Source organism: Podarcis melisellensis (genome assembly GCF_964234715.1).
Source record: "Podarcis melisellensis genome assembly, chromosome: 4".
Taxonomy (NCBI): domain Eukaryota; kingdom Metazoa; phylum Chordata; class Lepidosauria; order Squamata; family Lacertidae; genus Podarcis; species Podarcis melisellensis.
In genome coordinates this window covers 92,322,129-92,344,191 of record NC_138531.1, presented here as the reverse complement: position 1 = coordinate 92,344,191, position 22,063 = coordinate 92,322,129, and the positions used below count along the sequence as shown (strand labels likewise).

Sequence of the window (22,063 nt, the reverse complement as noted above, 5' to 3'; positions counted from 1 at the left end):
TGGTGCTCACTTTTAAAGCCCTAAATGACCTCGGTCCTGTATACCTGAAGGAGCGTCTCCACCCCCATCATTCTGCCCGGACACTGAGGTCCAGTGCCAAGGGCCTTCTGGTGGTTCCCTCACTGTGAGAAGTGAGGTTACAGGGAACCAGGCAGAGGGCCTTTTCGGTAGTAGCGCCCTCCCTTCAGATGTCAAGGAAATAAACAACTACTGGTATATGACTTTTAGAAGACATCTGAAGGCAGCCCTGTTTAGGGAAGTTTTTAATGTTTGATCTTTTCAATATCCTGTTGGAAGCCACCCAGAGTGGCTCGAGAGGCCCGGCCAGAAGGCTGGGGTATAAGTAATAAATTATTATTATCATCATCATCATCATCATCATCATCACCATCACCATCATTATCATCATCCACTCGGTTCCAATGGTAAAGACCAAAGGAAAAGGAGTGACTAGGTTAGCTGCCCCCCACCTCCCTTCCCGCTCAGAGTGTGAAGTTTCACTCCCTTCTCCATGCCCTTGAGAAAGAACTTGTGTATTCAGCTGCCAATTCCCCACCCCAGCAAAAAGCAAACGGGAGAAAATTAGATATAAAAGAAGTTTCGGGATAATTGCGCGCAGCAGCAGAACCAACAATATCTGCTTCGGTAATCGTAACCTGGAAAATTACCGCAGCATCTTTAATTGTAACCTTTAAATCTCCCAGGCTCTTTGCAGAGCGTTCTCAGAAAAAGCCCCAAAAGCATCAAGGAAAAAGGACAGAGCCGCTTACGCCAATTAGCATCTGCGTTACCAGCTACTTTTGATAATTGCAACTACTAATGTGGGGTTTCTGAGGGAGGAGGGGGAAAGGGAAGAAAAGAGCTTGAGAACTCTGAAAGTGACTGAATCAGTCGCAGCTCCCACAGATGTGCCCAGGTCTGAAATGCCAAAAGTAAAAGGCAGTTCCAAAAGCCATCTGTCGAAAGTTCTGTCAAGATCCACCCAGCTGGTGCTTAGCAAATCCATGCAGGGGGGGGGGGAGAGTAAGTTTTCAGATACTAGATGATAATATTTAAGGGAGGGTGATGCTAATAAGGCAAGATATTGAGCCTAATGGGAAGGGTAGGAGCAACTTCAGATCCTAGATGCCAGGATGGGTCTCAAACTGGGACTTTAAGCAGCAAGGATCTGGTGCCTTGCTGGTGGCAGGAGCACATTTTTGTGCTTTCAGTGCTGAACTGCATTTTTCAGAGGTGCCATCTAGGCCTGACTACCTGAACTTTGAACTTAGCTAGCTGACCCTGAGAACCGATCCAATTTCACCAGGCCTAACTGAAGTCACTGCAACTTGCTTTGTTGTGAAAGTACCCCTGACAGGCTTAGATCCTTTTCTTCAGACTGTCACCTTGGAACTAACACACCTACCTGCTATGACCTTGGGGGCAGATTCTTCTTCTTCAGGGGATGAGGCCAGGGAGTTACAGGGGCAGGGGCTGCCCCAGAAGCACTTTAAGTACTTTTGCAAGAAGAGTCCAGTAGCCTTGTTACCTCCTCTGACTCTGAGGACTTTATCTCCCAGTTCAACCAGAGTCTCCCCAGCTCCATTGATGCGCAGTCTACAGGAGAAAGTTTGATCCCTTTAAATCAAGAGGCAATAGCTCAGTGGTAGAACACCTGCCTTGCAAGCAGAAGGTCTCAGGTTCAGTCCCCAGGTAGAGTTGGGACTATTCCTGCTTTGCAGGGAGTTGGACTAGATGTTCCTTGGGATCCCTTCCAAGTTTACAATTCCATAAAAGTGGAGTTACATACAGAACAGAGCTATTTGTTGTTGTTGTTTAGTTGTTTAGTCGTGTCCGACTCTTCGTGACCCCATGGACCAGAGCACGCCAGGCACTCCTATCTTCCACTGCCTCCCACAGTTTGGTCAGACTCATGTTTGTAGCTTCGAGAACGCTGTCTAACCATCTTGTCCTCTGTCGTCCCCTTCTCCTTGTGCCCTCCATCTTTCCCAACATCAGGGTCTTTTCTAGGGAGTCTTCTCTTCTCATGAGGTGGCCAAAGTATTGGAGCCTCAGCTTCACGATCTGTCCTTCCAATGAGCACTCAGGGCTGATTTCCTTCAGAATGGAGAGGTTTGATCTTCTTGCAGTCCATGGGACTCTCAAGAGTCTCCTCCAGCACCACAGTTCAAAAGCATCAATTCTTCGGCGATCAGCCTTCTTTATGGTCCAGCTCTCACTTCCATACATCACTACTGGGAAAACCATGGCTTTTACTATACGGACCTTTGTTGGCAAGGTGATGTCTCTGCTTTTTAAGATGTTGTCTAGGTTTGCCATTGCCTTTCTCCCAAGGAGCAGGCGTCATTTAATTTTGTGACTGCTGCCACTGTCTGCAGTGATCATGGAGCCCAAGAAAGTAAAATCTCTCACTGCCTCCATTTCTTCCCCATCTGTTTGCCAGGAGGTGATGGGCCCAGTGTCCATGATCTTCGTTTTTTTGATGTTAAGCTTCACTCCACATTTTGCGCTCTCCTCTTTCACCCTCATTAAAAGGTTCTTTAATTCTTCCTCACTTTCTGCCATCAAGGTTGTGTCATCTGCATATCTGAGGTTGTAAGATTTCTTCCGGCAATCTTAATTCCGGCTTGGGATTCATCCAGCCCAGCCTTTCACATGATGAATTCTGCATATAAGTTAAATAAGCAGGGAGACAATATACAGCCTTGCCGTACTCCTTTCCCAAAATTTTGAACCAATCAGTTGTTCCATATCCAGTTCTAACTGTAGCTTCTTGTCCCACATAGAGATTTCTCAGGAGACAGATGAGGTGATCAGGCACTCCCATTTCTTTAACAGAGCTATAGGTCCACTCAAAGTCTTAATCTGAGCCCAACAGCTACTTCTGAAGCAATATCTGAGCTCAGCTTTCATGCAGTCCTCAGTGTGAGTCCTCCATGGAGCTGTCCAAGGTACTGTCATCTCAGCTGAGGCCAGTGCTCACATCAGAACACAGCCCTGGACTGCACTACTTATTGGGTCTAAATTTTGGAGGGCCCTGATCAAGTTGCCTTCTGTGCTCTGTTGATAGTCATTGCTCCCCCTTACTGCAAGTAATTGGGTTACTTGTTTGCAGGTGGTGGACAAATATAGAAGCGGTGCTGAGCAAAGATCTGGGCCACATGCCCAAACCAGCCAACACCACATTGTTACCTGTATTTTTAAATTTCAAAATACGTCATCAAAAGCTTCCAAAGCAGTATACAAAATATGAGGTTTGGGGACAGGCGTGGCATAATTAGGGTGCCAGTGAGTTCCAGTGTGAAGCTCTGCTCATTTGCAGATGACACCAAACTTGAAGGAGTAGCTAATACTGCTGAAGACAGAAACAGGATTCAAGATGACCTGAACAGATTGGAGAACTGGACCCAAACCAACAAAATGAATTTCAGTAGGGACAAAGATAAGGTTCTGCACAAATATAAAATTAACCTAGTCTGCCAGCAGTACATGTGAAAAGGATCTAGGGGTCTTAGTAGACCACAAGCTTAATGTAAGTCAACAGTATGATGCAGCAGCAAAAAAGGCTAATGCTATTCTTGGCTGCGTCAACCACAGTATAGTGTCCCAATCAATGGAAATAATAGTCCCACTCTATTCTACCTTGGTCAGACCATACATGGAGTACTGTGTCTAGTTCTGGGCAACACAATTTAACAAGGATATTGACAAGCTGGAACATGTGCAGAGTAGGGCAACCAAGATAATCAGGGGTCTGGAAACCAAGCTTCATCCAGTGTCTTGGAAACAAATGGGGAGAATGCTGTTGCCCTCAGCTCCTGCTTTTTGGCTTCCCATGGTTGACCACTGTGAGAGGATGCTGGACTAGATGGTCCTTGGGTGTGATCCAGCAGGGCTTAGGTTTGGGGAAACAGTGCGTGATGTAATGAAGTAAGGCAAAGTCTAGGTTGAGGCAAGGGGAGTATTTAAAGATTAATTAGTACCTTGGACAGCTCAGGCTGGAGACATAGTAAGAGCAGAACTTGAATGTTGTTTCAGCAACCACCAACTTCTCCATCTACAAAGCCAGCTCCGCCTTCCATTAGAGGGGCCTCTTTAAACCAAGGGACCCGGTCTGCTTTACACCTATCAGTTCCAACAGTGTGAAGGAGACTTTGATTGAACTTTAGGTTTTCATCTCAAGCCCACGGAGGCAGAGAAGGGAAGCAGGAGAGCCCCTTTGGGCTACACATAATGGTCTCCTCTTACACTAGTTCTTCTGAAGTAGTAGAGACACCTGTGGCTGATCCCAAAGGCAATTCCCTCTCCCACTTTGTATCTCCAGCTTCAGAGCCAGAAGATGGAAAGTATGACCCAGGGTGATGATAATATTAGACTTTATTTTTTCCAAGAATATACAAGCTCTTTAAAAGACACACAGGCTCCACATACTTATGAAAGTTTTTCATTAGGCCAATGCATCTGTTTCTTAAAGGCTAGCAACAGTGTCATCATCACAAAGGATAATGTGCAATGGTCATAGGCATTTCTGGCTATGAATTATTTGGGCATTTCTAGTTGTTCTTCGTTAATTGGAGCATTAAAAAGTCACTGAGCAGCACACATGCCTCCCAGGGAAATATTTTTGAATGCCACATTATTTTTAATAGATGTGTAAAGTTATCAATTTACGTAGTAAGATGGCCAGCATGATTTGTGTCAACAGTTGCAGCTTGACCTACCATAGATAATTGATTATGCAGGTTATAATCCCCACCATTAAATTTTGCATGATGCTTGATAAGCATTTGCTCACACCCTTCTATTACTTAGCTGAAAAGCACAGTGGTTAGAAGCAAGGGAGAGAATATCACTTGTACAATTCTGGGGTCTGGAGAGAGGCATTGCTGTGAGTAGCTGTCAGTAGAAAAGCAACTATATCTCGTAGTAAATGAAAGATCACAAAAGATCATTTTGCACTGAGGAGGAAAGTCTTCCCCAATCACAGGTATATTGTGGTCAAAAGACCGAAGAACCATCCCATATGGAGCTGGACTATATTTAAAGCCTATATTTCTGACATATCCGGATTTCTGGTCCAAATGCAAGCATCAGTTGCTCTGTGCCTTATGTGGGAAGCTTTTTTACCCTTAGGGCATTTGGGCCTCATGCCTGATGTTCCCCATACTTGCTTTATGCTATGATCTTCAGAAATGTCAAGGTTGGATGAGCAACCACAAAGTCTCAATTCAGAAATTTCAGGCAGCAGGACCTCAGTTTGCATGGTGGAAGAGAATTGTGAATTTCTTCCCATGCCCATGCAGATAACATATTTGGTGAATCAGTTGCTTCATGTGAATATCCAATCAAAGAGAAATCGGATTTGCATGATTCTTTGCACTAAATTTGTTTGGTTTTTTTCTAACGGGGGTGGGGGGTGGGTGTTAATATGAACTGCCCCTCCATGCCTGAGTTTGATCTGTAATGCTTGGGGGAAATGTGGAAGAGACTCACCCACCAAACACTAGAGAAACCTCTGGGCTGGCTCCTTGAACCCTTCACTTTTCTCTCCTAGGACAAGTCATGACTAACATTATAGTCAAGTTTCTTCAAGGACCTAGTATGGTTTCAAAGGTAGAGGTGCTTCAGAAGTACATATTTCAGGATTGTGGGATTCAAGAAGCATTTCAGCTGTCACACATGTTATTCTTCATGCTGGCAAATAAGTTTTCCACTTATTCAGAGGAGCTGAAATGTACAATTCATTCCATTCCTATTTAAAACCTCTGTAGTCTACCTTTCTGCCTTTTAAAAAGGCAGCCACAGTGGCCATAAAATCTTTAGAATACAAAACCGTAATTGGGTTAATCCAACATAAAAGCAGAACAGAATAATAAACCACAGCACTATTTTTTTTAAATAAATATTCACACGCTCCTTGATAGTTTTTGGGAAGAGGAATGTTTTTACCTCTTTCCTTAAGGAAATGAGGGCAAATGCCAGATGGAACTCTCTGACGGGGTTCCATAATCTAAGGGACACCACTAAAAAGACCCTATTTCTGTTGTTTACCAATGTGGCCACAGAAGAAGATGGAACATGAAGTAGGTCCCTCAGTTGATGACTGAATCCAGCCTTCATTCGGATGTTTCTGACTACAAGTATTATCAGCCACAGCCTACCACTGTCACACAGATGGAAGTTGAAGTCCAAAACATCTGAAGAGCACCCAGTTGGGGAAGGCTGACCTGAACAATGAAGCAGGTTCATAATGTGTGTGAATTTATTCTGTTTGTTTCTGTAAATAAGTTAGCCTGAGAGCGCTCTCTCTCTCTCTCTCTCTCTCTCTCTCTCTCTCTCTCTCTCTCTCTCTTTCTCTCTTTCTCTCTCTCTCTCTCTCTCTCTCCTCGGACTTTATGCACCAGCAATGAAAGAAATCAGTGCTATAAATCTATACGGACATTATTGACTTTTGCCTAAGTATCTAATAATCTTTCTGTTCCATTGAAGATTTCTGGTAAATGTCACAGAGATAAATAAACACATGATGACATTGCCCAATCTTGCGTTGCCTGGATTGTTCATCCCCTCTGAGTCCTGTGAAGTATTCCAGATTAGCAAAGAAATATGCATAATTTCCGCTCCTGGGTAGCTGTAAATGTTATCACTTTGATGTAATTGATTATCAGGATTATCAGTTGCTTTATTCCTTCTGGGTTTTTTTCTTCCTCTATTACACAAAAGCCACCCCTCCTTTTCTGGGTTAGTTAGCAAGATGCATCCTGTCTTAGTTGTATAAGAGCAAAGCTACACACACGGAAGATATTTTTTCCCACACCAGGAAACCAGACACAGCTTTCATAATTTGATTTTTTTTTTTTTGTGCTCCTCCTTTGTCTTGGGCCAAAATATAGTTATGGCTCCCATCTGAACTAGAGTTTTCCCATTCTGGAAGGTAGTTTTCCCCTGTGCTGTTGGCTTGGGGCTGTCGCTCTCAACCAGGAACACAAGAAGTGTTTGGGGGAAAGGAAGGTGCCATTATCCACATGATAATCTCAGTGGCGAGTTCAAGAAAGAAGCTACGTCTATATTCCATTCTAATCTCCATCGGCCCTAGGAACTGAGATAAGCAGAAGCAGCCTGTAATTTGGACTGAGTTTATTAGAAACAATGTAAAGTGTGCCTGATCTCTGAAGGCTCAGATGGATGGGCTAGAGTTTGTCCCAGTGCCAGATTCCATAATCATAGGATTGTGGAATTTTACAGTTGGAAGACACCCAAAGCGTCATCTAGTTCAATCCTCAATACAGGAATCACAGCTAAGGAAACAGCATGGAACATTTACCCAGCTGATGTTAAATGGTAGTCCAATGCCCCTATTAGTGCAGAAATAGTAAAAATGGTACCCTTGGAGGAGCCTTGTTAAAGCCACTGTGCTTGAATGCCATCCTCTGAGGTCCTAGGCTAGACAGTTGAACTACCTAGGCGTGCTTCCTCAAATACCATTCATAGCATCCATATCCACTACAGCTCCGTAATTTCAGACATTCACCAAATGCCCATGAGATAGCCAATGTTCTCTTGTGATTTCTCTCTCTTAGACATCCCTTGTAACACACATGCCTTCTCTTCCTGTTCTCTTCCACTGAATTTTGACTTTCTTCCACTACCACCCAAGAGACTGTGACGTTTTATCTGATAATGTGCAGAAATAAAGCAGGAGATCTTGGCAGAGTGCTTGGCAGGTGGTAATAAACTGTCAATGCCCCCAAGCACTCTTAACCCGTATTCTGTAAAGTAAGCCATAACTCTGATCCAGCCCCAGTAATAAAGGTGCTCTAAAAAAGAATTGCAGTGTGGAATGACTTGCATTATATATTCACACTGCAATGACTTACCCTTTCTATTATTATGGGACAGAATCCATTGCGAGGGACAATTGTCATCATTTATTTGTATGCCTCCTTTCCATAGTCAAACCAAATTTTGTTTCTCGAAAGGGGGGAAGTATCATGGTGGCATAAAGATGCTATAGTCAGGAATTGTGCTAAGGAACAATTCCATCGTCCAAGGAAGAGAACTGACACTGAAGAACCAATGCATGCCTAGTTAGGATGTCTTCCACTCAACAACCATCCATTCATTTGTTATTGCATTTTTCTTTCACCCTTCCTCAGAGGAGCTCAGGGTGGTACACATGGTTTCCCCTCTACATTTTAGCCTCAAAACAACTCTGTGAGTTAGGTTAGGCTGAGATAGGTGACTGGCACAAGGCCACACTGAGAATTTCATGGGCTGAGCAGGGATTTGAGTCTCCCCAGTCTATGAATTTCAGTACCAAACATGCACATGTTGCCTTAGTATTAAAAATATCACCTTCAGCATCTTCGTGAACTACTCCTGTAGCTACTGACAATATGCATCCAATCAATATGTTCATCTTTCTTTTCATTCATGTAGCTTGACTTATTGGCAGAGTTCAAATGAGAAGGAGACGTCAGAGGTCAGCATTCCGTTGCTCTGATTTTCTATTTCAAAGCCGCAATTGGCTGAGATTTATCTGCAAAAATAGTTGGGTGCTAGAGGTCCACATATCTTTTGGGAACACACAGGCCAAAAGCAGCCAAAAAGCACAAGGTGTATTTAAACAAAAAACCTGTCAGGGGTCTCATGTGATTCAGCCTGTAGAATCCTGTTCTTAGCTTAGTCTATTAAAGGCTTTTAGGGGAATTTTATTTCACTTCATTGGCTTTACACACATTCTCTTTCAAAGGTAGGCGCTTCATACAACTTGGACAATAGCAGCAACAAAACTCTTGAGGTATAGTTTTGCTTTCCTTAATGGTTCTCTTTGAAGAAGCTTTCTTCAGCATACAGAACAAAAATAATGTGGTAACTTGATGGTCAATCCTGTATTATTGTAAGAAAACCATCTATTTTAGTTCTGAACTGAGTGTCCAGAGTCTTCTGGGGGCAAGGTATTTAAACCTATGCATTCCTCCTTTATTTTATTGATTACACGCATGTTTTAAATCACCCCTTACAATGAAGAAAAGGGAATATGTGGTGCGGTTGCTCTATGTTGCCATGAAAGGGAAGTGCAATGGTGAGTTGAGTTGCCTGGCTTAGAGGACTGCTGCTGAGACACTGTTGCCATCACCGAGCAGGCAGATTGCTTGCTTCTCTATCATGGGAATGTGATGGAAGCCAAGCAGTGGCATAGAATCATAAATTGTAGATGTGGAAGGACCCCAAGGGTCATCTAGTCAAACCCCCAGCAATGCAGGAATCTCAACAAGATCATACATGACAGGTGGCCATCCAATCTCTGCTTGAAAACCTCCAAGGAAGGAGAGTCCACCACCTCCCAAGGGAGTCTGCTGTCAAACTACTGTCAGAAAGTTCTTCTCCTTTCTTGTAATCTGAATCCATTGGTTGGGTACTAGCCTCCGGAGCAGGAGAAAACAAGCTTGCTCCATCCTCCATGTGGCAGCCCTTTAGATATTTCTAGATGGCTATCCTATCTCCTCTCAGTCTCCTCTTTTCCAGGCTATATATATACAGCTCCCTCAACCATTCCTCATGACATTCAGGTGCAACACTGCAGGTGGCAGTCATTCGTAGCTTTCTCCTCCGTTAATTTGCCTACAAAACAGAAGAACATCTAGAAGGTGGAAAACAGCACAGACTGCACTATTGCCACTGAAAAAGACTCTGAAGTGTCGGGACTCTGACACACATTCAAATGTCTACAGACAATTCAAATGTCTACAGCCATTCAATTCAAATGTCTACAGTCAATTCAAATGTCTACAGCCATTCAATTCAAATGTCTACATTCAAATGTCTACAGCCTGCCACACATTCAAATGTCTACAGACAATTGTGCTCATCATGTGGTTATTGCAGGTAAAAGACCCTAAAGCATGGCCTAGCTCCATTGCCATCACAGCTATTTCCTAAACAAGAGTAATGCATGAATAGGGCTTAAATGTCACCAGGTCCTTGTATCCATTGTACCCAAGAAAGGAGACATGGAAGGGAAGATCAGCCTTGTCCCAATCAGGCAGCCATACTTGTATACAATTAATCACTTACTTCTCTTACCATCAATCTGATCTCCTTCTCTCCCTTTCCCCACTGCTCCCCTTTTCACGCCTTCTGCCTTTTCAGTTTGTAAGCCAGAGTGTTTATGTACTGCAGCATTCCCCAACCTGGTGTTCTCCAATTGTTGTTGGACTACATATCCCATCAGCCCTAGCCAGCATGGTCAGTGGTCAGGGATAGTGTGAGTTGGAGTCCAATGATAACTGGAAGAAACCATGTTGGGGAAGGCTGATGTGCAGCTTTTGCCACCAGCAGTATATTGACTGATATGAGAAGCCTTGGGAGATAGTATTTGCCCCAAACCAGGATAATAATGAAACATATTCAAGTTTTATAGATAAACATACTGGGAATAAAATCTGAAGCAGAAACTATGTGAGGAAACATTTCATAATACTTAAGACCACAATATGAGTTGTCAAGTTTTGTTCTTTTATACTTCTAAAAGAATTCTGCAAAAATCTGCATCATAATAGTTCTAACAGCCTAGCAAGATTTTCAGGACTTAAGCTCCATCAGCAGTCATGATGAATGGGATTTTCATATAAATATGCAAAGGGAATTCCACTCCAAATACTTAAATTGAAAATGAAGGATTATATCACAATTAATTGCTTTATTTGTGTTGCTAACGAAGTCATCTGGCCTCTGAAGTGCGAAGAACAATTCACTTACCCTTTCCAATGTAATTTCTTCAAATTCATATTCAATCTCTGTTCCATTGACCTAGAAAATAATGATGATATAAGAGAGAAATCTATTAATACCTGTGAGAGATAAGGAAGGAAATCCCTGCTTTTATACAAGGACAAGTGTTCTTTCAGCTGTGATGAAACACAGTGTTTCCAAATGAAAAAAAAGTCGGTAATACTTCTTCAACTGGAATAAATGTGGAATGCCATGCATGGAAGAACTGAATAGTAGTATGCCAAGGAAAAAAAAGTGCTCCATTTAAGAGCTGACTGGCAAAGACTTGCAATATTCTGTCGCTCTAACACATAGGAAAAGAAGAGTTTTGCAGGGCTCTCCAGATACCCCTCCCCCCCATGTGGTGGGAGGAGAAATAAGTTACCAGATTCTTTTGAACAATGTCTTCAAGGAAATATTTTGAGCTTCATTTTAATTTAGATCCTCTTTCATTTATTCCCCCCCCCCAACTGCTTTGGGGGGAAAATGCACCATTTACAACATTGTATCCAACTGAGTTCTTCACATAGTAAGAGGCCCACTGAAATCAGTCAGCATGGCCAAGTGGAGAGCCATTCATTTCAATGGATTTGCTACTTAGAAACAACCCATTGTGAGTCGAGGACCCGCCACCCACACAGGAGTATAATAAGACACAAAGACACATTGTTTTAGGTTAATGGGCAAAATTAGGCCACAACGTTTATTGGTTACAGCATGTGAGTAGTATTGGCTTAGGCATTGGATGAAACAGCAATGCAAGACTCCACCCCGCTCAGCCAGAAGTCATATCAGGGTTAACAACCAATGGGAGGAGCTTGTTGATGTAAATACAACTGGAAGTTCCCCCATGACATCACCGGGGTCATAACATGGCCCTGGCCACCAGCAGGGCATTGGACAGGAACCACAACCGCCGGATTCCTGTAACGGAATACCCAAAAGAGGAGCGGTAGATGATGGCCCATACCCAATCCTCCAACACAGCACACATATTCCAATGCCTAACTGCCCACACCAGAAAGCTGTGATGAATTGCTACGAGGTAGGCAAAAAAACCAAGAGGCTGGTGCCAATTTGCCAAATGGATAAAAAAGTCCTACTAGGCCCCTTGGGCAACCAAGGCAACCAACCGAAGTCCATAGCAAGGTCAATGCGCAAATGAAGCTGACCTAAGAGGGAGGGAGGGCGGGAGATCCGAAGAAAGCAGGAACAGACTGGGAGCTGAGTGCTGCAGCAGCTGTTTAAATGTGGCTAGCCCCGCCCACCAGCCGGCCCTATTGGTCGGCTGGAAGGCTTGGCCATGGCAGCAGAAGCAATCAGGAGCAAGGAGCTGAATACGCCTCCCTGCTCCTGCAGGAAGCTGCTCCCGTTCACAACCCCTCCCCTCTGGGAGGAGGAGGAGCCTTACCATTAGCATGCTACACATACTGGTTCTCATTTAAAAAGAAAGAAACGCATGCCCTCTTTTCTCAAAGCATCTTTTACTATGTCATGAAATCATTTCCAACCTTTCCAAAGATATCTCAAGCCAGTTAGCTTCATTCTTACTATCACAGCAACCAAAACCATCCTCAGCTCCCTGCAAGTAGCTCCCCGGCCTTTCACAGGGCTAAGTAAATGAAACATGCCTATACCTCCTTTCCTAACAGTTTGCAAAAGGCAATACAGTGGTACCTTGGGTTACAGACGCTTCAGCTTACAGACGCTTCAGGTTACAGACTCCACTAACCCAGAAATAGTACCTCGGGTTAAGAACTTTGCTTCAGGATGAGAACAGAAATCGTGCGACGGCAGCGGGAGGCCCCATTAGCTAAAGTGGTGCTTCAGGTTAAGAACAGTTTCAGGTTAATAACAGACCTCCAGAATGAATTAAGTTCTTAACTCGAGGTACCACTGTAGTCATCAGCTGCCAAACCATACTATCACAGCACAACACAAGTTGGGAGGAACTACTTTGAGATAAGCAGCTTAAGGATGGTGGCCCACACTGAGTAGATATGTGGGGAAATGCTCTCTTTGGCACAGCAGTGAAGCATTAAAACTAATGACACATGGGAACGGGACAAGTTTAGCTGGTTGCCCTTAGAGCTCTCGAGTCTCTTCTTCTGCATAGAGGAGATAACAATATGAGACCCTTCCCCAAAGTGAGGCACCCTTTGCTGACTCAGAATTTGCATAGCACGGTGTGACTCATATCATCTTGCCAACTTCATCTGAAAATAACTATGGGCTGTATGCAACATTCTCTGTCTGCTTAGCGCAAGGGCTCTTGAGCTAGCAGACAGGGGAAATTTAACATTGCGCAGCGGAGAAATCCAATACAACAGTTGAACTGTGGAAAATGAGACCGGCAATAGATTGCAATAGTCTACGGTGCAACACAGTTACTAGCAACCTTCTTATTATGCATTGTTTGGTGCAACAGCATCCCACTTGTGCAAAACATTTCACCAGTGAAACAAGTATACAATGCTAAGTCTCTTTAAGTTAGCCCGACAATGGAGCCCACCCTATGGGTAGTATTCAGTGCCAGTCCTATTTGGAGTAGACACACTGAAGTTAATAGATATGGCTAACTTAGGCTCTTTTGAATTATGGTACTGGAGGAGACTCTTGAGAGTCCCATGGACTGCAAGAAGATCAAACCTCTCCATTCTGAAGGAAATCAGCCCTGAGTGCTCACTGGAAGGACAGATCCTGAAGCTGAGGCTCCAATACTCTGGCCACCTCATGAGAAGAGAAGACTCCCTGGAAATGACCCTGATGTTGGGAAAGATGGAGGGCACAAGGAGAAGGGGATGACAGAGGATGAGATGGTTGGACAGTGTTCTCGAAGCTACCAGCATGAGTTTGACCAAGCTGCGGGAGGCAGTGGAAGACAGGAGTGCCTGGCATGCTCTGGTCCATGGGGTCACGAAGAGTTGGACATGACTAAACAACTAAACAACTAAACAACAACAACAACAACAACAACAACAACAACAACAACTTAATTTCAATGAGTCTACTCTGAGTAGGACTTAGGTGAATACCACCCTATGCTTTGGAAAGGCAACATTTCAGCTATAGGGAGCTTCCAGGAAGGGCACTTGTTATCGAGATCTTCCTCGTTTCTGCTTATTTCCAGTTTTTGGTTTTTTAAAATCTTGGTGGAAGTTAGTTGTAGCTTTAGATGCCCACCATTAAATATATCTCCCTGCCATTTAGGATTCCCCCACTCTTTATAGGACAAGTACAGGGAAGCTAGAGGCCAACTGAACCCACCCCCCTTGCCTTCTCTATCTGGCCCCCAGGACTTTCCTTAGGTCACCGCTCCTCCCCCTGCCACACCCCTTGCCAGCTCTGTACTGCACCCTCCTCAAGTGCTTTTTCCTGGCTGGAATGTAACCTTCTTAAAGGTAAAGGTACCCCTGCCCGTACGGGCCAGTCTTGACAGACTCTGGGGTTGTGCGCTCATCTCACTCTAGAGGCCGGGAGCCAGCGCTGTCCGCAAACACTTCCGGGTCACGTGGCCAGCGTGACAAAGCTGCTCTGGCGAGCCAGCACCAGCACAGCGCACGGAAACACCGTTACCTTACCACTATAAAGCGGTACCTATTTATCTACTTGCACTTAGGAGTGCTTTCGAACTGCTAGGTGGGCAGGAGCTGGGACCGAACGACGGGAGCGCACCCCGCCGCGGGGATTCGAACCGCCGACCATCTGATCGGCAAGTCCTAGGCACTGAGGTTTTACCCACAGCGCCACCCGCGTCCAACCTTCTTGGCTGCCTAGATTGAGGATGCAGAGATAAGCAGGTGTTGGGGGTATGGAAATCACTGGATTTTGTGTGGCTGGAATGCAGTCTTACTGTGCAAAGGCAAGAGTTATGCCTGGAGCTCCATCCACTTTCCCCCTCTGGCCCTTTTAACCACTGGTGTGCCAGCCCCAGGAAGGTGGCTTTTGGGGTAAAAAAAAAAAGAGAGAGAGTTTCCTGCCACCTGATTTAGGAACTCAGCAGTGTCTCAGTTCCTTAATTACTTACTCTATTTATATACTGTACTGCTTTACATCCCACAATCTCTGAAGCGATTTGCAATGAAGTTTGTGAAAGAGCATCTCTCAATTTAAAACCATGCAACAATCCAGCCAAAGCACACAACAGAAGTACCAGAACAGCAGCATTACTGCCCAACAGCCTGAACCAACAGGTTTTCATCTGGTGTCTAAAGGCCAGCAGTGCTGGAGCCAATAGAATTTCAAAGGGAACAGGGTTCTAGAGTCAGGGGGCCACCACACAAAAGGCCTGGTTGTGTGTCACGGCCAACCATGTAGTTCCTGGCAGAGGAATATTAAGGAGGGCCTCTCTAAAGGTCCTCAATTCATAGGCAGCCACATACAAGGAGAGAGCTCCTCCCCAAGTACAGTCATACCTCAGCTCCCAAACACCTTAGGAGTTGAGCGTTCCAGCTCCCAAACAATTAAAAAACTGGAAGTGAGTGTTCCAGTTTTTGAACGTTCTTTTGGAAGCTGAATGTCTGACAGGGCTTCTGCGGTTTCTGATTGGCTGCAGCAGCTTCCTGCAGCCAATCAGAAGCAGTGCTTTGGTTTCGGAAGTTGAACGGACTTCCAGAACAGATTCTGTTCAACTTCCGGGGTATGACTGTATTTAGCTCCTAGGTCATTCAGGGATTTCCGTGCAATTTGTAAAACCTTGAATTCAGACCAGAAATGAATTGACATATGGATATGTCTCTGCCACAGGTAATTTGCCCCTCAAGAACAAGCCACAGTTCATCTCTTGAAGTTTCCCACACATTTGCAGGGTCTTGTATGCGTTTGGGGAGGGGGGTCCTTTCAGAAGGGCCCCAGCTTACAAACCTCATTTGTGCACAAATCACACCATGGAGTCCTTTGGACCTAAGCCAACCACTTTAATATCCAGCTTAGATTTTTATCCAACAGGAATGAATCAATCTCTCTTTTTTAAAGAAAAGATCCAGAAGCCTCCATTAAGAATTGCTGCTTCCATCTAAGCGACCAAGAAAAACAAATAAATCATAGCGAGGAAAGGAAAGGTACACAAATGTATTCAGCAACATGCTGTTCTCATTTCCTCCTACCGAGATGCCTAATATTTGCTCTTTTCACCTGCCTCGATTTGCAAAGCACAGTACAAATTGTTAAACATTTTTTTTAAAAAAACAGAACATTCGTACAACAACCTTCTGGTTTTGTAAACTCTTAAAGCATGAATATTAAGCAGTACGCAAGTATTTTGAGGTTACCTTGCTTTCTTGCCTTATGGTAATCTACATTACCATATTTTTTACTGTCTTTTCCAGTACAATTTTACCATTTTACTGTCTTCTCCAGCCTAAGACAACTCTTCTGCCTGTTCCAGGACCACTGTGTTTATTTTAGATCCTTGTGGCAGGTGGAAAGTCCAACCTAGATCTCTCTAGCTAACAAACGCCACTCCGTAAGGCTTTTCTTTGCTTCACTGCGTAGAGTCAGGTTTCCTTTGCGTTATTATTAATGCAGCAAAAACGAGCGAGGAAAGAATAGCAGAAGGAATTTCTTTTAGGAAACCATCTGGGGTGGGGGGGAAGGTGTATGATGATTATCAAAACTGGTCTTCAAATGAACATGAGATCTAACCATAGGTGTGGGCTGAGATTTAGAAATAACCACGTTAGAGCCCCCTGGGAGTTAAGACCAATGGGAGTTCCAAGGCATCTCTTTGCTGTGGACAGAGCTAGAGGCAGTATTTTAAATAATAATAACAACAACAACATTGCTGCAGGGGAGGATAGAAGGTTCCAGCTGATGGAACATTAGAAGCTGCATTATAATGAGCCAAACCGTTGGTCCACCTAGCTCAGTATTGTCTACACCGATCGGCAGAGGCTGTGTTGGGTTTCAGGCAGGGGACCATTCCAGCCCTACCTGGAGTTGCCAGAGATCAAACCTTCTGTGGCCTTCTGCATTCCAAACTTCCCAGCTCCCAAACAACTAAATGTCTGGTAGTTGTTGTTCTTTTTGACATCTGGTAGGAGGGCGTTCCACAGGGCAGGTGCCACTACCGAGAAGGTCCTCTGCCTGGTTCCCTGTAACTTGGCTTCTTGCAGTGAGGGAACTGCCAGAAGGCCCCCGGAGCTGGACCTCAGTGTCCGGGCAGAATGATGGGGGTGGAGACACTCCTTCAGATATACTGCACCGAGGCCGTTTTGGGTTCTCATCTCCCTTTATTGGCTGAGGGAGCCGACGTACAGCTTCTGAGTCATGTGGCCAGCATGACTGGCAAACCAGAGCAGCGCACGGAAACGCCATTTACCTTCCCGCTGGAACGGTACCTATTTATCTACTTGCACTTTGACGTGCTTTTGAACTGCTAGGTTGGCAGGAGCAGGGACTGAGCAACGGGAGCTCACCCCATTGTGGGGATTTGAACCGTCAACCTTCTGATCGGCAAGTCCTAGGCTCTGTGGTGTAACCCACAGCACCACCTACACCAAATGGTGCAGTTAAATGGTGAACCCAGATATTTCAGGGAAATTTCTCCTGTCTTCCCACCTGTCCCACAAAAGCAATCAAAAACATTTTGTTTTATTTTTGCCAGGCAACCAAAAACATGAAGAGGGATTTTGATCCACCATTACTTTAGATAATGACTTGTGCCCAGAGAGATAACCTTTCTGGTGGTGGCACCCCACTTGTGTGATGCTTTCCTCTAGCGAGGCTCACTCAGTGCTTCCATTTTTGGTATTCTCAGTGCCTGGCAAAGATGTGTATTCTTTAAATGCACCTAGGCAAGTTTAAGGGACGCAGGTGGCGCTGTGGGTTAAACCACAGAGCCTAGGACTTGCTGATCAGAAGGTCAGCGGTTCGAATCCCTGTGATGGGGTGAGCTCCCGTTGTTTGGTCCCTGCTCCCATCAACCTAGCAGTTTGAAAGCACGTCAAAGTGCAAGTAGATAAATAGGTACTGCTGCGGTGGGAAGGTAAACGGCGTTTCTGTGCGCTGCTTTGGTTCGCTAGAAGCGGCTTAGTCATGCTGGCCACATGACCCGGAAGCTTTACACCAGCTCCCTCGGCCAATAAAGCAAGATGAGCGGCGCAACCCCAGAGTCGGCCACGACTGGACCTGATGGTCAGGGGTCCCTTTACCTTTACCTTTAGGCAACTTTAAGTTTTAGTTGCTTTTCAGCTGCTGCCATTATGACTGAGGGATGTATATTTCTGAAATAAAACTAAGCTTCTGATGCATCATTGTATCTGCTGGTTTTAAAGTACTGGTGCTGTTTTCTTTATTTGCACATTTTATTGCAAGATAATGTTTTTTGTTTTTGTTTTTTTTAAAAAAAGCAACAAGCACCTTACATACCTTCGTGAAAGGCTCTATGAACAGTATTATGAAAATATACTTTTTCTGTGAAAGGAGGTGAAAGAGTGGCAGCAGCTAGTGATGGCTGCTGCCTATTGGGACTGGCAGAGTGGCAGGCAGGGAGGCTGACTGGAGCTGGAGCTAAACCTAATTCTAGTTTGCCTCCATCCTCTTCCCTGCAGTGGTCCAGAATGGCAACAGCGAAGCTAAGGCGGTGGCAGCTGACAGCCAGTTCCCACATCCTGGACTTGATGTTAAGTAATAAGATAGATAAGCTGGGGCTGGCTGCAGGCAGACTCAAGTTGGTGGGGGCAGCGCCCCATTCACCTCCAGCTCAAGAGCGTGTTGATGACTGTTGCTGGCAGAAAACTGCAGAGTTCAAGGCTTTGCCGTGAGGCCACATACAGATTTCTAGCCATTAATCCTTCATTATCAGGTGGAGTATATTAAAGTAGGGTGAAAACAAACAATTGCATTTCACTCCGGGTTTAACATTCTCCGCTGTCTCCACAAAGCATAAAAACTACCTTACGGAAGCTGTCTGGGATCACGTTTGCCTTCCAATCAAGTCAATCTTCTGTAGAAAATTATCGGATCAAGTATTCATGAGACAAAGTTAATTTGCACTACCCACAGAGAGATTCGTTTCTCCTAGCTGGTTGTGAGACGACAGACGTGCCTTGTTTGATGGAGTGCAGATTACAATTCGAGCCGGATGCCAGGTGTTTTTCATTAGCTCAATGCACTATGGTCAATGAATCCCTCTATAATGCAAAATACGGCCAGAGAGAGAGCAGAATCTAAACTGCCATCCAGGCTTGGCCAATGCAGATGCAAAAAACCTACATAAAACATCTTACTTATGCATATTTTAATTGGGGGTGAATGTATCAGGCCAATGGGGGCTCTTTCACCAGGCCATAGCCCTCCAAAATAGAATGTCAAGCATTTTTTAATAATATGCCCCTAATCTGAAATCCCATGTTATTTCCTGTCCCCACACATGTGGATTTACAAATGTTTGTGGAGGCATAATGGTCAATTTTCTGTTCTCTGGCCAATCTGGTATCTGCATCACTTAGCCAGAGGCAAGTCAAGCAAATGGTATAACAAGGGCTTTTTTTCCAGCCAGAATTCAGCACCTCTTAGGTAGGCGCCATTGCTACTCTAAGAGAACGAGGGAAGCATTCATTGTGAGCTCCAGCACCTCTTTTTCTAAAAAAATAGCACTGGGTATAATTATGGTGCTGGAGGAGACTCTTGAGAGTCCCATGGACTGCAAGAAGACCAAGCCTATCTATTCTTAAGGAAATCAGCCCTGAGTGCTCACTGGGAGGACAGATCCTGAAGCTGAGGCTCCAATACTTTGGCCACCTCATGGGAAGAGAAGACTCCCTGGAAAAGACCCTGATGTTGGGAAAGATGGAGGGCACAAGGAGAAGGGGACGACAGAGGACGAGATGGTTGGACAGTGTTCTCAAAGCTACCAGCATGAGTTTGACCAAACTGCGGGAGGCAGTGGAAGACAGGAGTGCCTGGCGTGCTCTGGTCCATGGGGTCACGAAGAGTCGGACACGACCAAATGACTAAACAACAACAACAATAAGCACACCACATGGTCTTCTGCTAGCTGGACTGAGACACTGGGAAGAAACTCCTGTGTTTCCTGAGCAAAATACAACATAGGAGGCAGGGAGGATACATTTAGCATTGTCAGATGATGGAATCCTGTGCAAAATAAATTCCAATACTCATATGAGCAACAACAACATGGAGATGATGCAGGCTATTGCAGCCTTTGACTATGAACTAACTGCTAGAGGATAATTCATTTTCTGCCATTCAAGCTGCCCATCAAATGTATTTCCACAATTTACTCTCAGCAAGCTAAAGCTCCTCTCAAGTCAGTGAACCCAGAAACGAGGCTAATTAGCTAGTCCTTTTATGATTTGCAGCAACCCTCCGCTATAAAGAACTGCCGATCATATGAAAGGGGCCCTGTCCTTTCACCATTTCAAATGAAAGGACAAATCCACAATTGGCCAGACGGTGCAATATTGAAAAAGGTTTGCAGACACTACTCAATGTCAAACAGCGGCCAACTTTAAAACTAAGGGCTTCAAACCATCGCACTCACATCTTATTCTGAAATGTCCAAGATCCAGAGCAGATGCAAAGCTAAGAAGCTTTGTAGGATAGCAAAGACTCGAATCGGTGCTTAAAAGGAGGAAGAGACTTACATACCGTTGGCCCATCAGGTTGTTGTTGTTTTGTTAAGGTTTCTTTTTGTTAAGGTTTTGAAAAGGTTCTTAGAGAAGCTGAGATTTTGAGCAGGGAGAGAAAAGGGCGTGCAGACAATTAAAAGCAGTGTGTGTGAGGGGGTGTGGTTTGGAGTAGAAACACTGAAGGGCAGGCGTCAAATCACCCTTTCCTGCAGCCATTTTTTATTTTATAAAGTTTTATGGCAATGGCTTCTTTTTTTAATATAACAAATTTAAGCAGATAAAATATTTGGACCTAAATCCAGCTACGCCCTTTAATTCACAAATGGGCTTTCTGATCCACTGGAAGAGGAGATAAGGCATTTTTCATCTGTTCCCCCTGGAGCAAAAGGAAACCAGTTCCACTCTGTTGTGGGGGTGACATTTGTGGGGAGGGGTAATAGCGAGAATTGATGAGAACATGCCCCCCTTTTCTGTTAGTGAAGGCCTCTATTAGATCAAGGCCTCTGCCACAAGCATAAGGAATCCTTGATCAACATTTACTGAAACTTGCATTTTCATTTTCTTGTGGTTCATGTTCTCTAAGAAGGAGTTACAAGAGCTGCTCTGGTTGAGAGAGTAAAATGCTTCCAGATTCCTGACACCATTTTTTCCACTCCCTCCCGACTCATGTGATTATTAGTGGCCTTGCCAGTACCTTTACTATCCTCTATTCCTTTGCCTTTATCAGCAACTGCATGTACAGGCATAATGCTCATTACTATGCCACAAAGAGATCTTGGTTTCTGCAGATCAAATGGCTGTTAAAAGTGTGATAGTAGGCCAATCCAAGACACGAGTGGAGCTGTGGTTGAAACCACAGAGCCTAGGGCTTGCCGATCAGAAGGTCGGCGGTTCAAATCCCCGTGACGGGGTGAGCTCCCGTTGCTTGGTCCCTGCTCCTGCCAACCTAGCAGCTTGAAAGCACATCAAAGTGCAAGTAGATAAATAGGTACCGCTCTGGCGGGAAGGTAAACAGTGTTCCCATGCGCTGCTCTGGTTCGCCAGAAGCAGCCTAGTCATGCTGGCCACATGACCCGGAAGCTGTCTGCGGATAAACGCCGGCTCCCTTGGGCTATAGAGCGAGATGAGCGCCGCAGCCCCAGAGTCGTCCACGACTGGACCTAACAGACAGGGGTATCTTTGCCTTTAGGCCAATCTAATCCCTGTCCCATGTCATTTAGTAGGTAGCCACTGCTACAACCGCCCCAGTCAGACTCAGAAAGAGCCAAGCTCCGTGCAGCAAAGTTCTAGGCTATGGAGGGTCAAAGTTAAATTGCTGCCCAGAAGGATCAGAGGAGCTAGAGACAAATGCATTGCCCAAATCAGGCAAAGTCCAATGCAGCTATCAGCCAATGGGGACAGAAACCCAGGACTCTGGTATTCTGAGGAGCAAGTTAAAGTTGCATGAGGTCTGGTGGGTCAAGTTTGGTCCTTGGAGTCAGATGACTGAATGTTTAGAAAGGTTGGTACTGCAGCCCCATGGCATCCATGAGGTTCAAAACTCTGCCTATGAGACTTCCTGAATAAACAGAGCATTGCTGATACAGGAGCCCAATGCTGGGAGTTCTAGTTCAAGCCCTCCCTGATCCCCCAACACCTCCATTTCCAGACACGATCACGTGGGCTGGAGCTTTCAAGGTGGCTTAGGGCAGCCTTTC

General features: G+C 44.8%; 1 protein-coding gene across 1 annotated transcript in view; it reads right to left on the bottom strand.

Moving 5' to 3' along the window:
• The window catches only part of DLG2 (discs large MAGUK scaffold protein 2), an 852,330-nt gene that overhangs the window by 234,077 nt on the left and 596,190 nt on the right, over positions 1-22,063 (bottom strand). Inside the window, exon 10 of the mRNA XM_081909134.1 lies at positions 10,762-10,812. Within this exon, the coding sequence (XP_081765260.1) occupies positions 10,762-10,812 (51 nt within the window). The remainder of the gene's footprint in view (positions 1-10,761; positions 10,813-22,063) is intronic.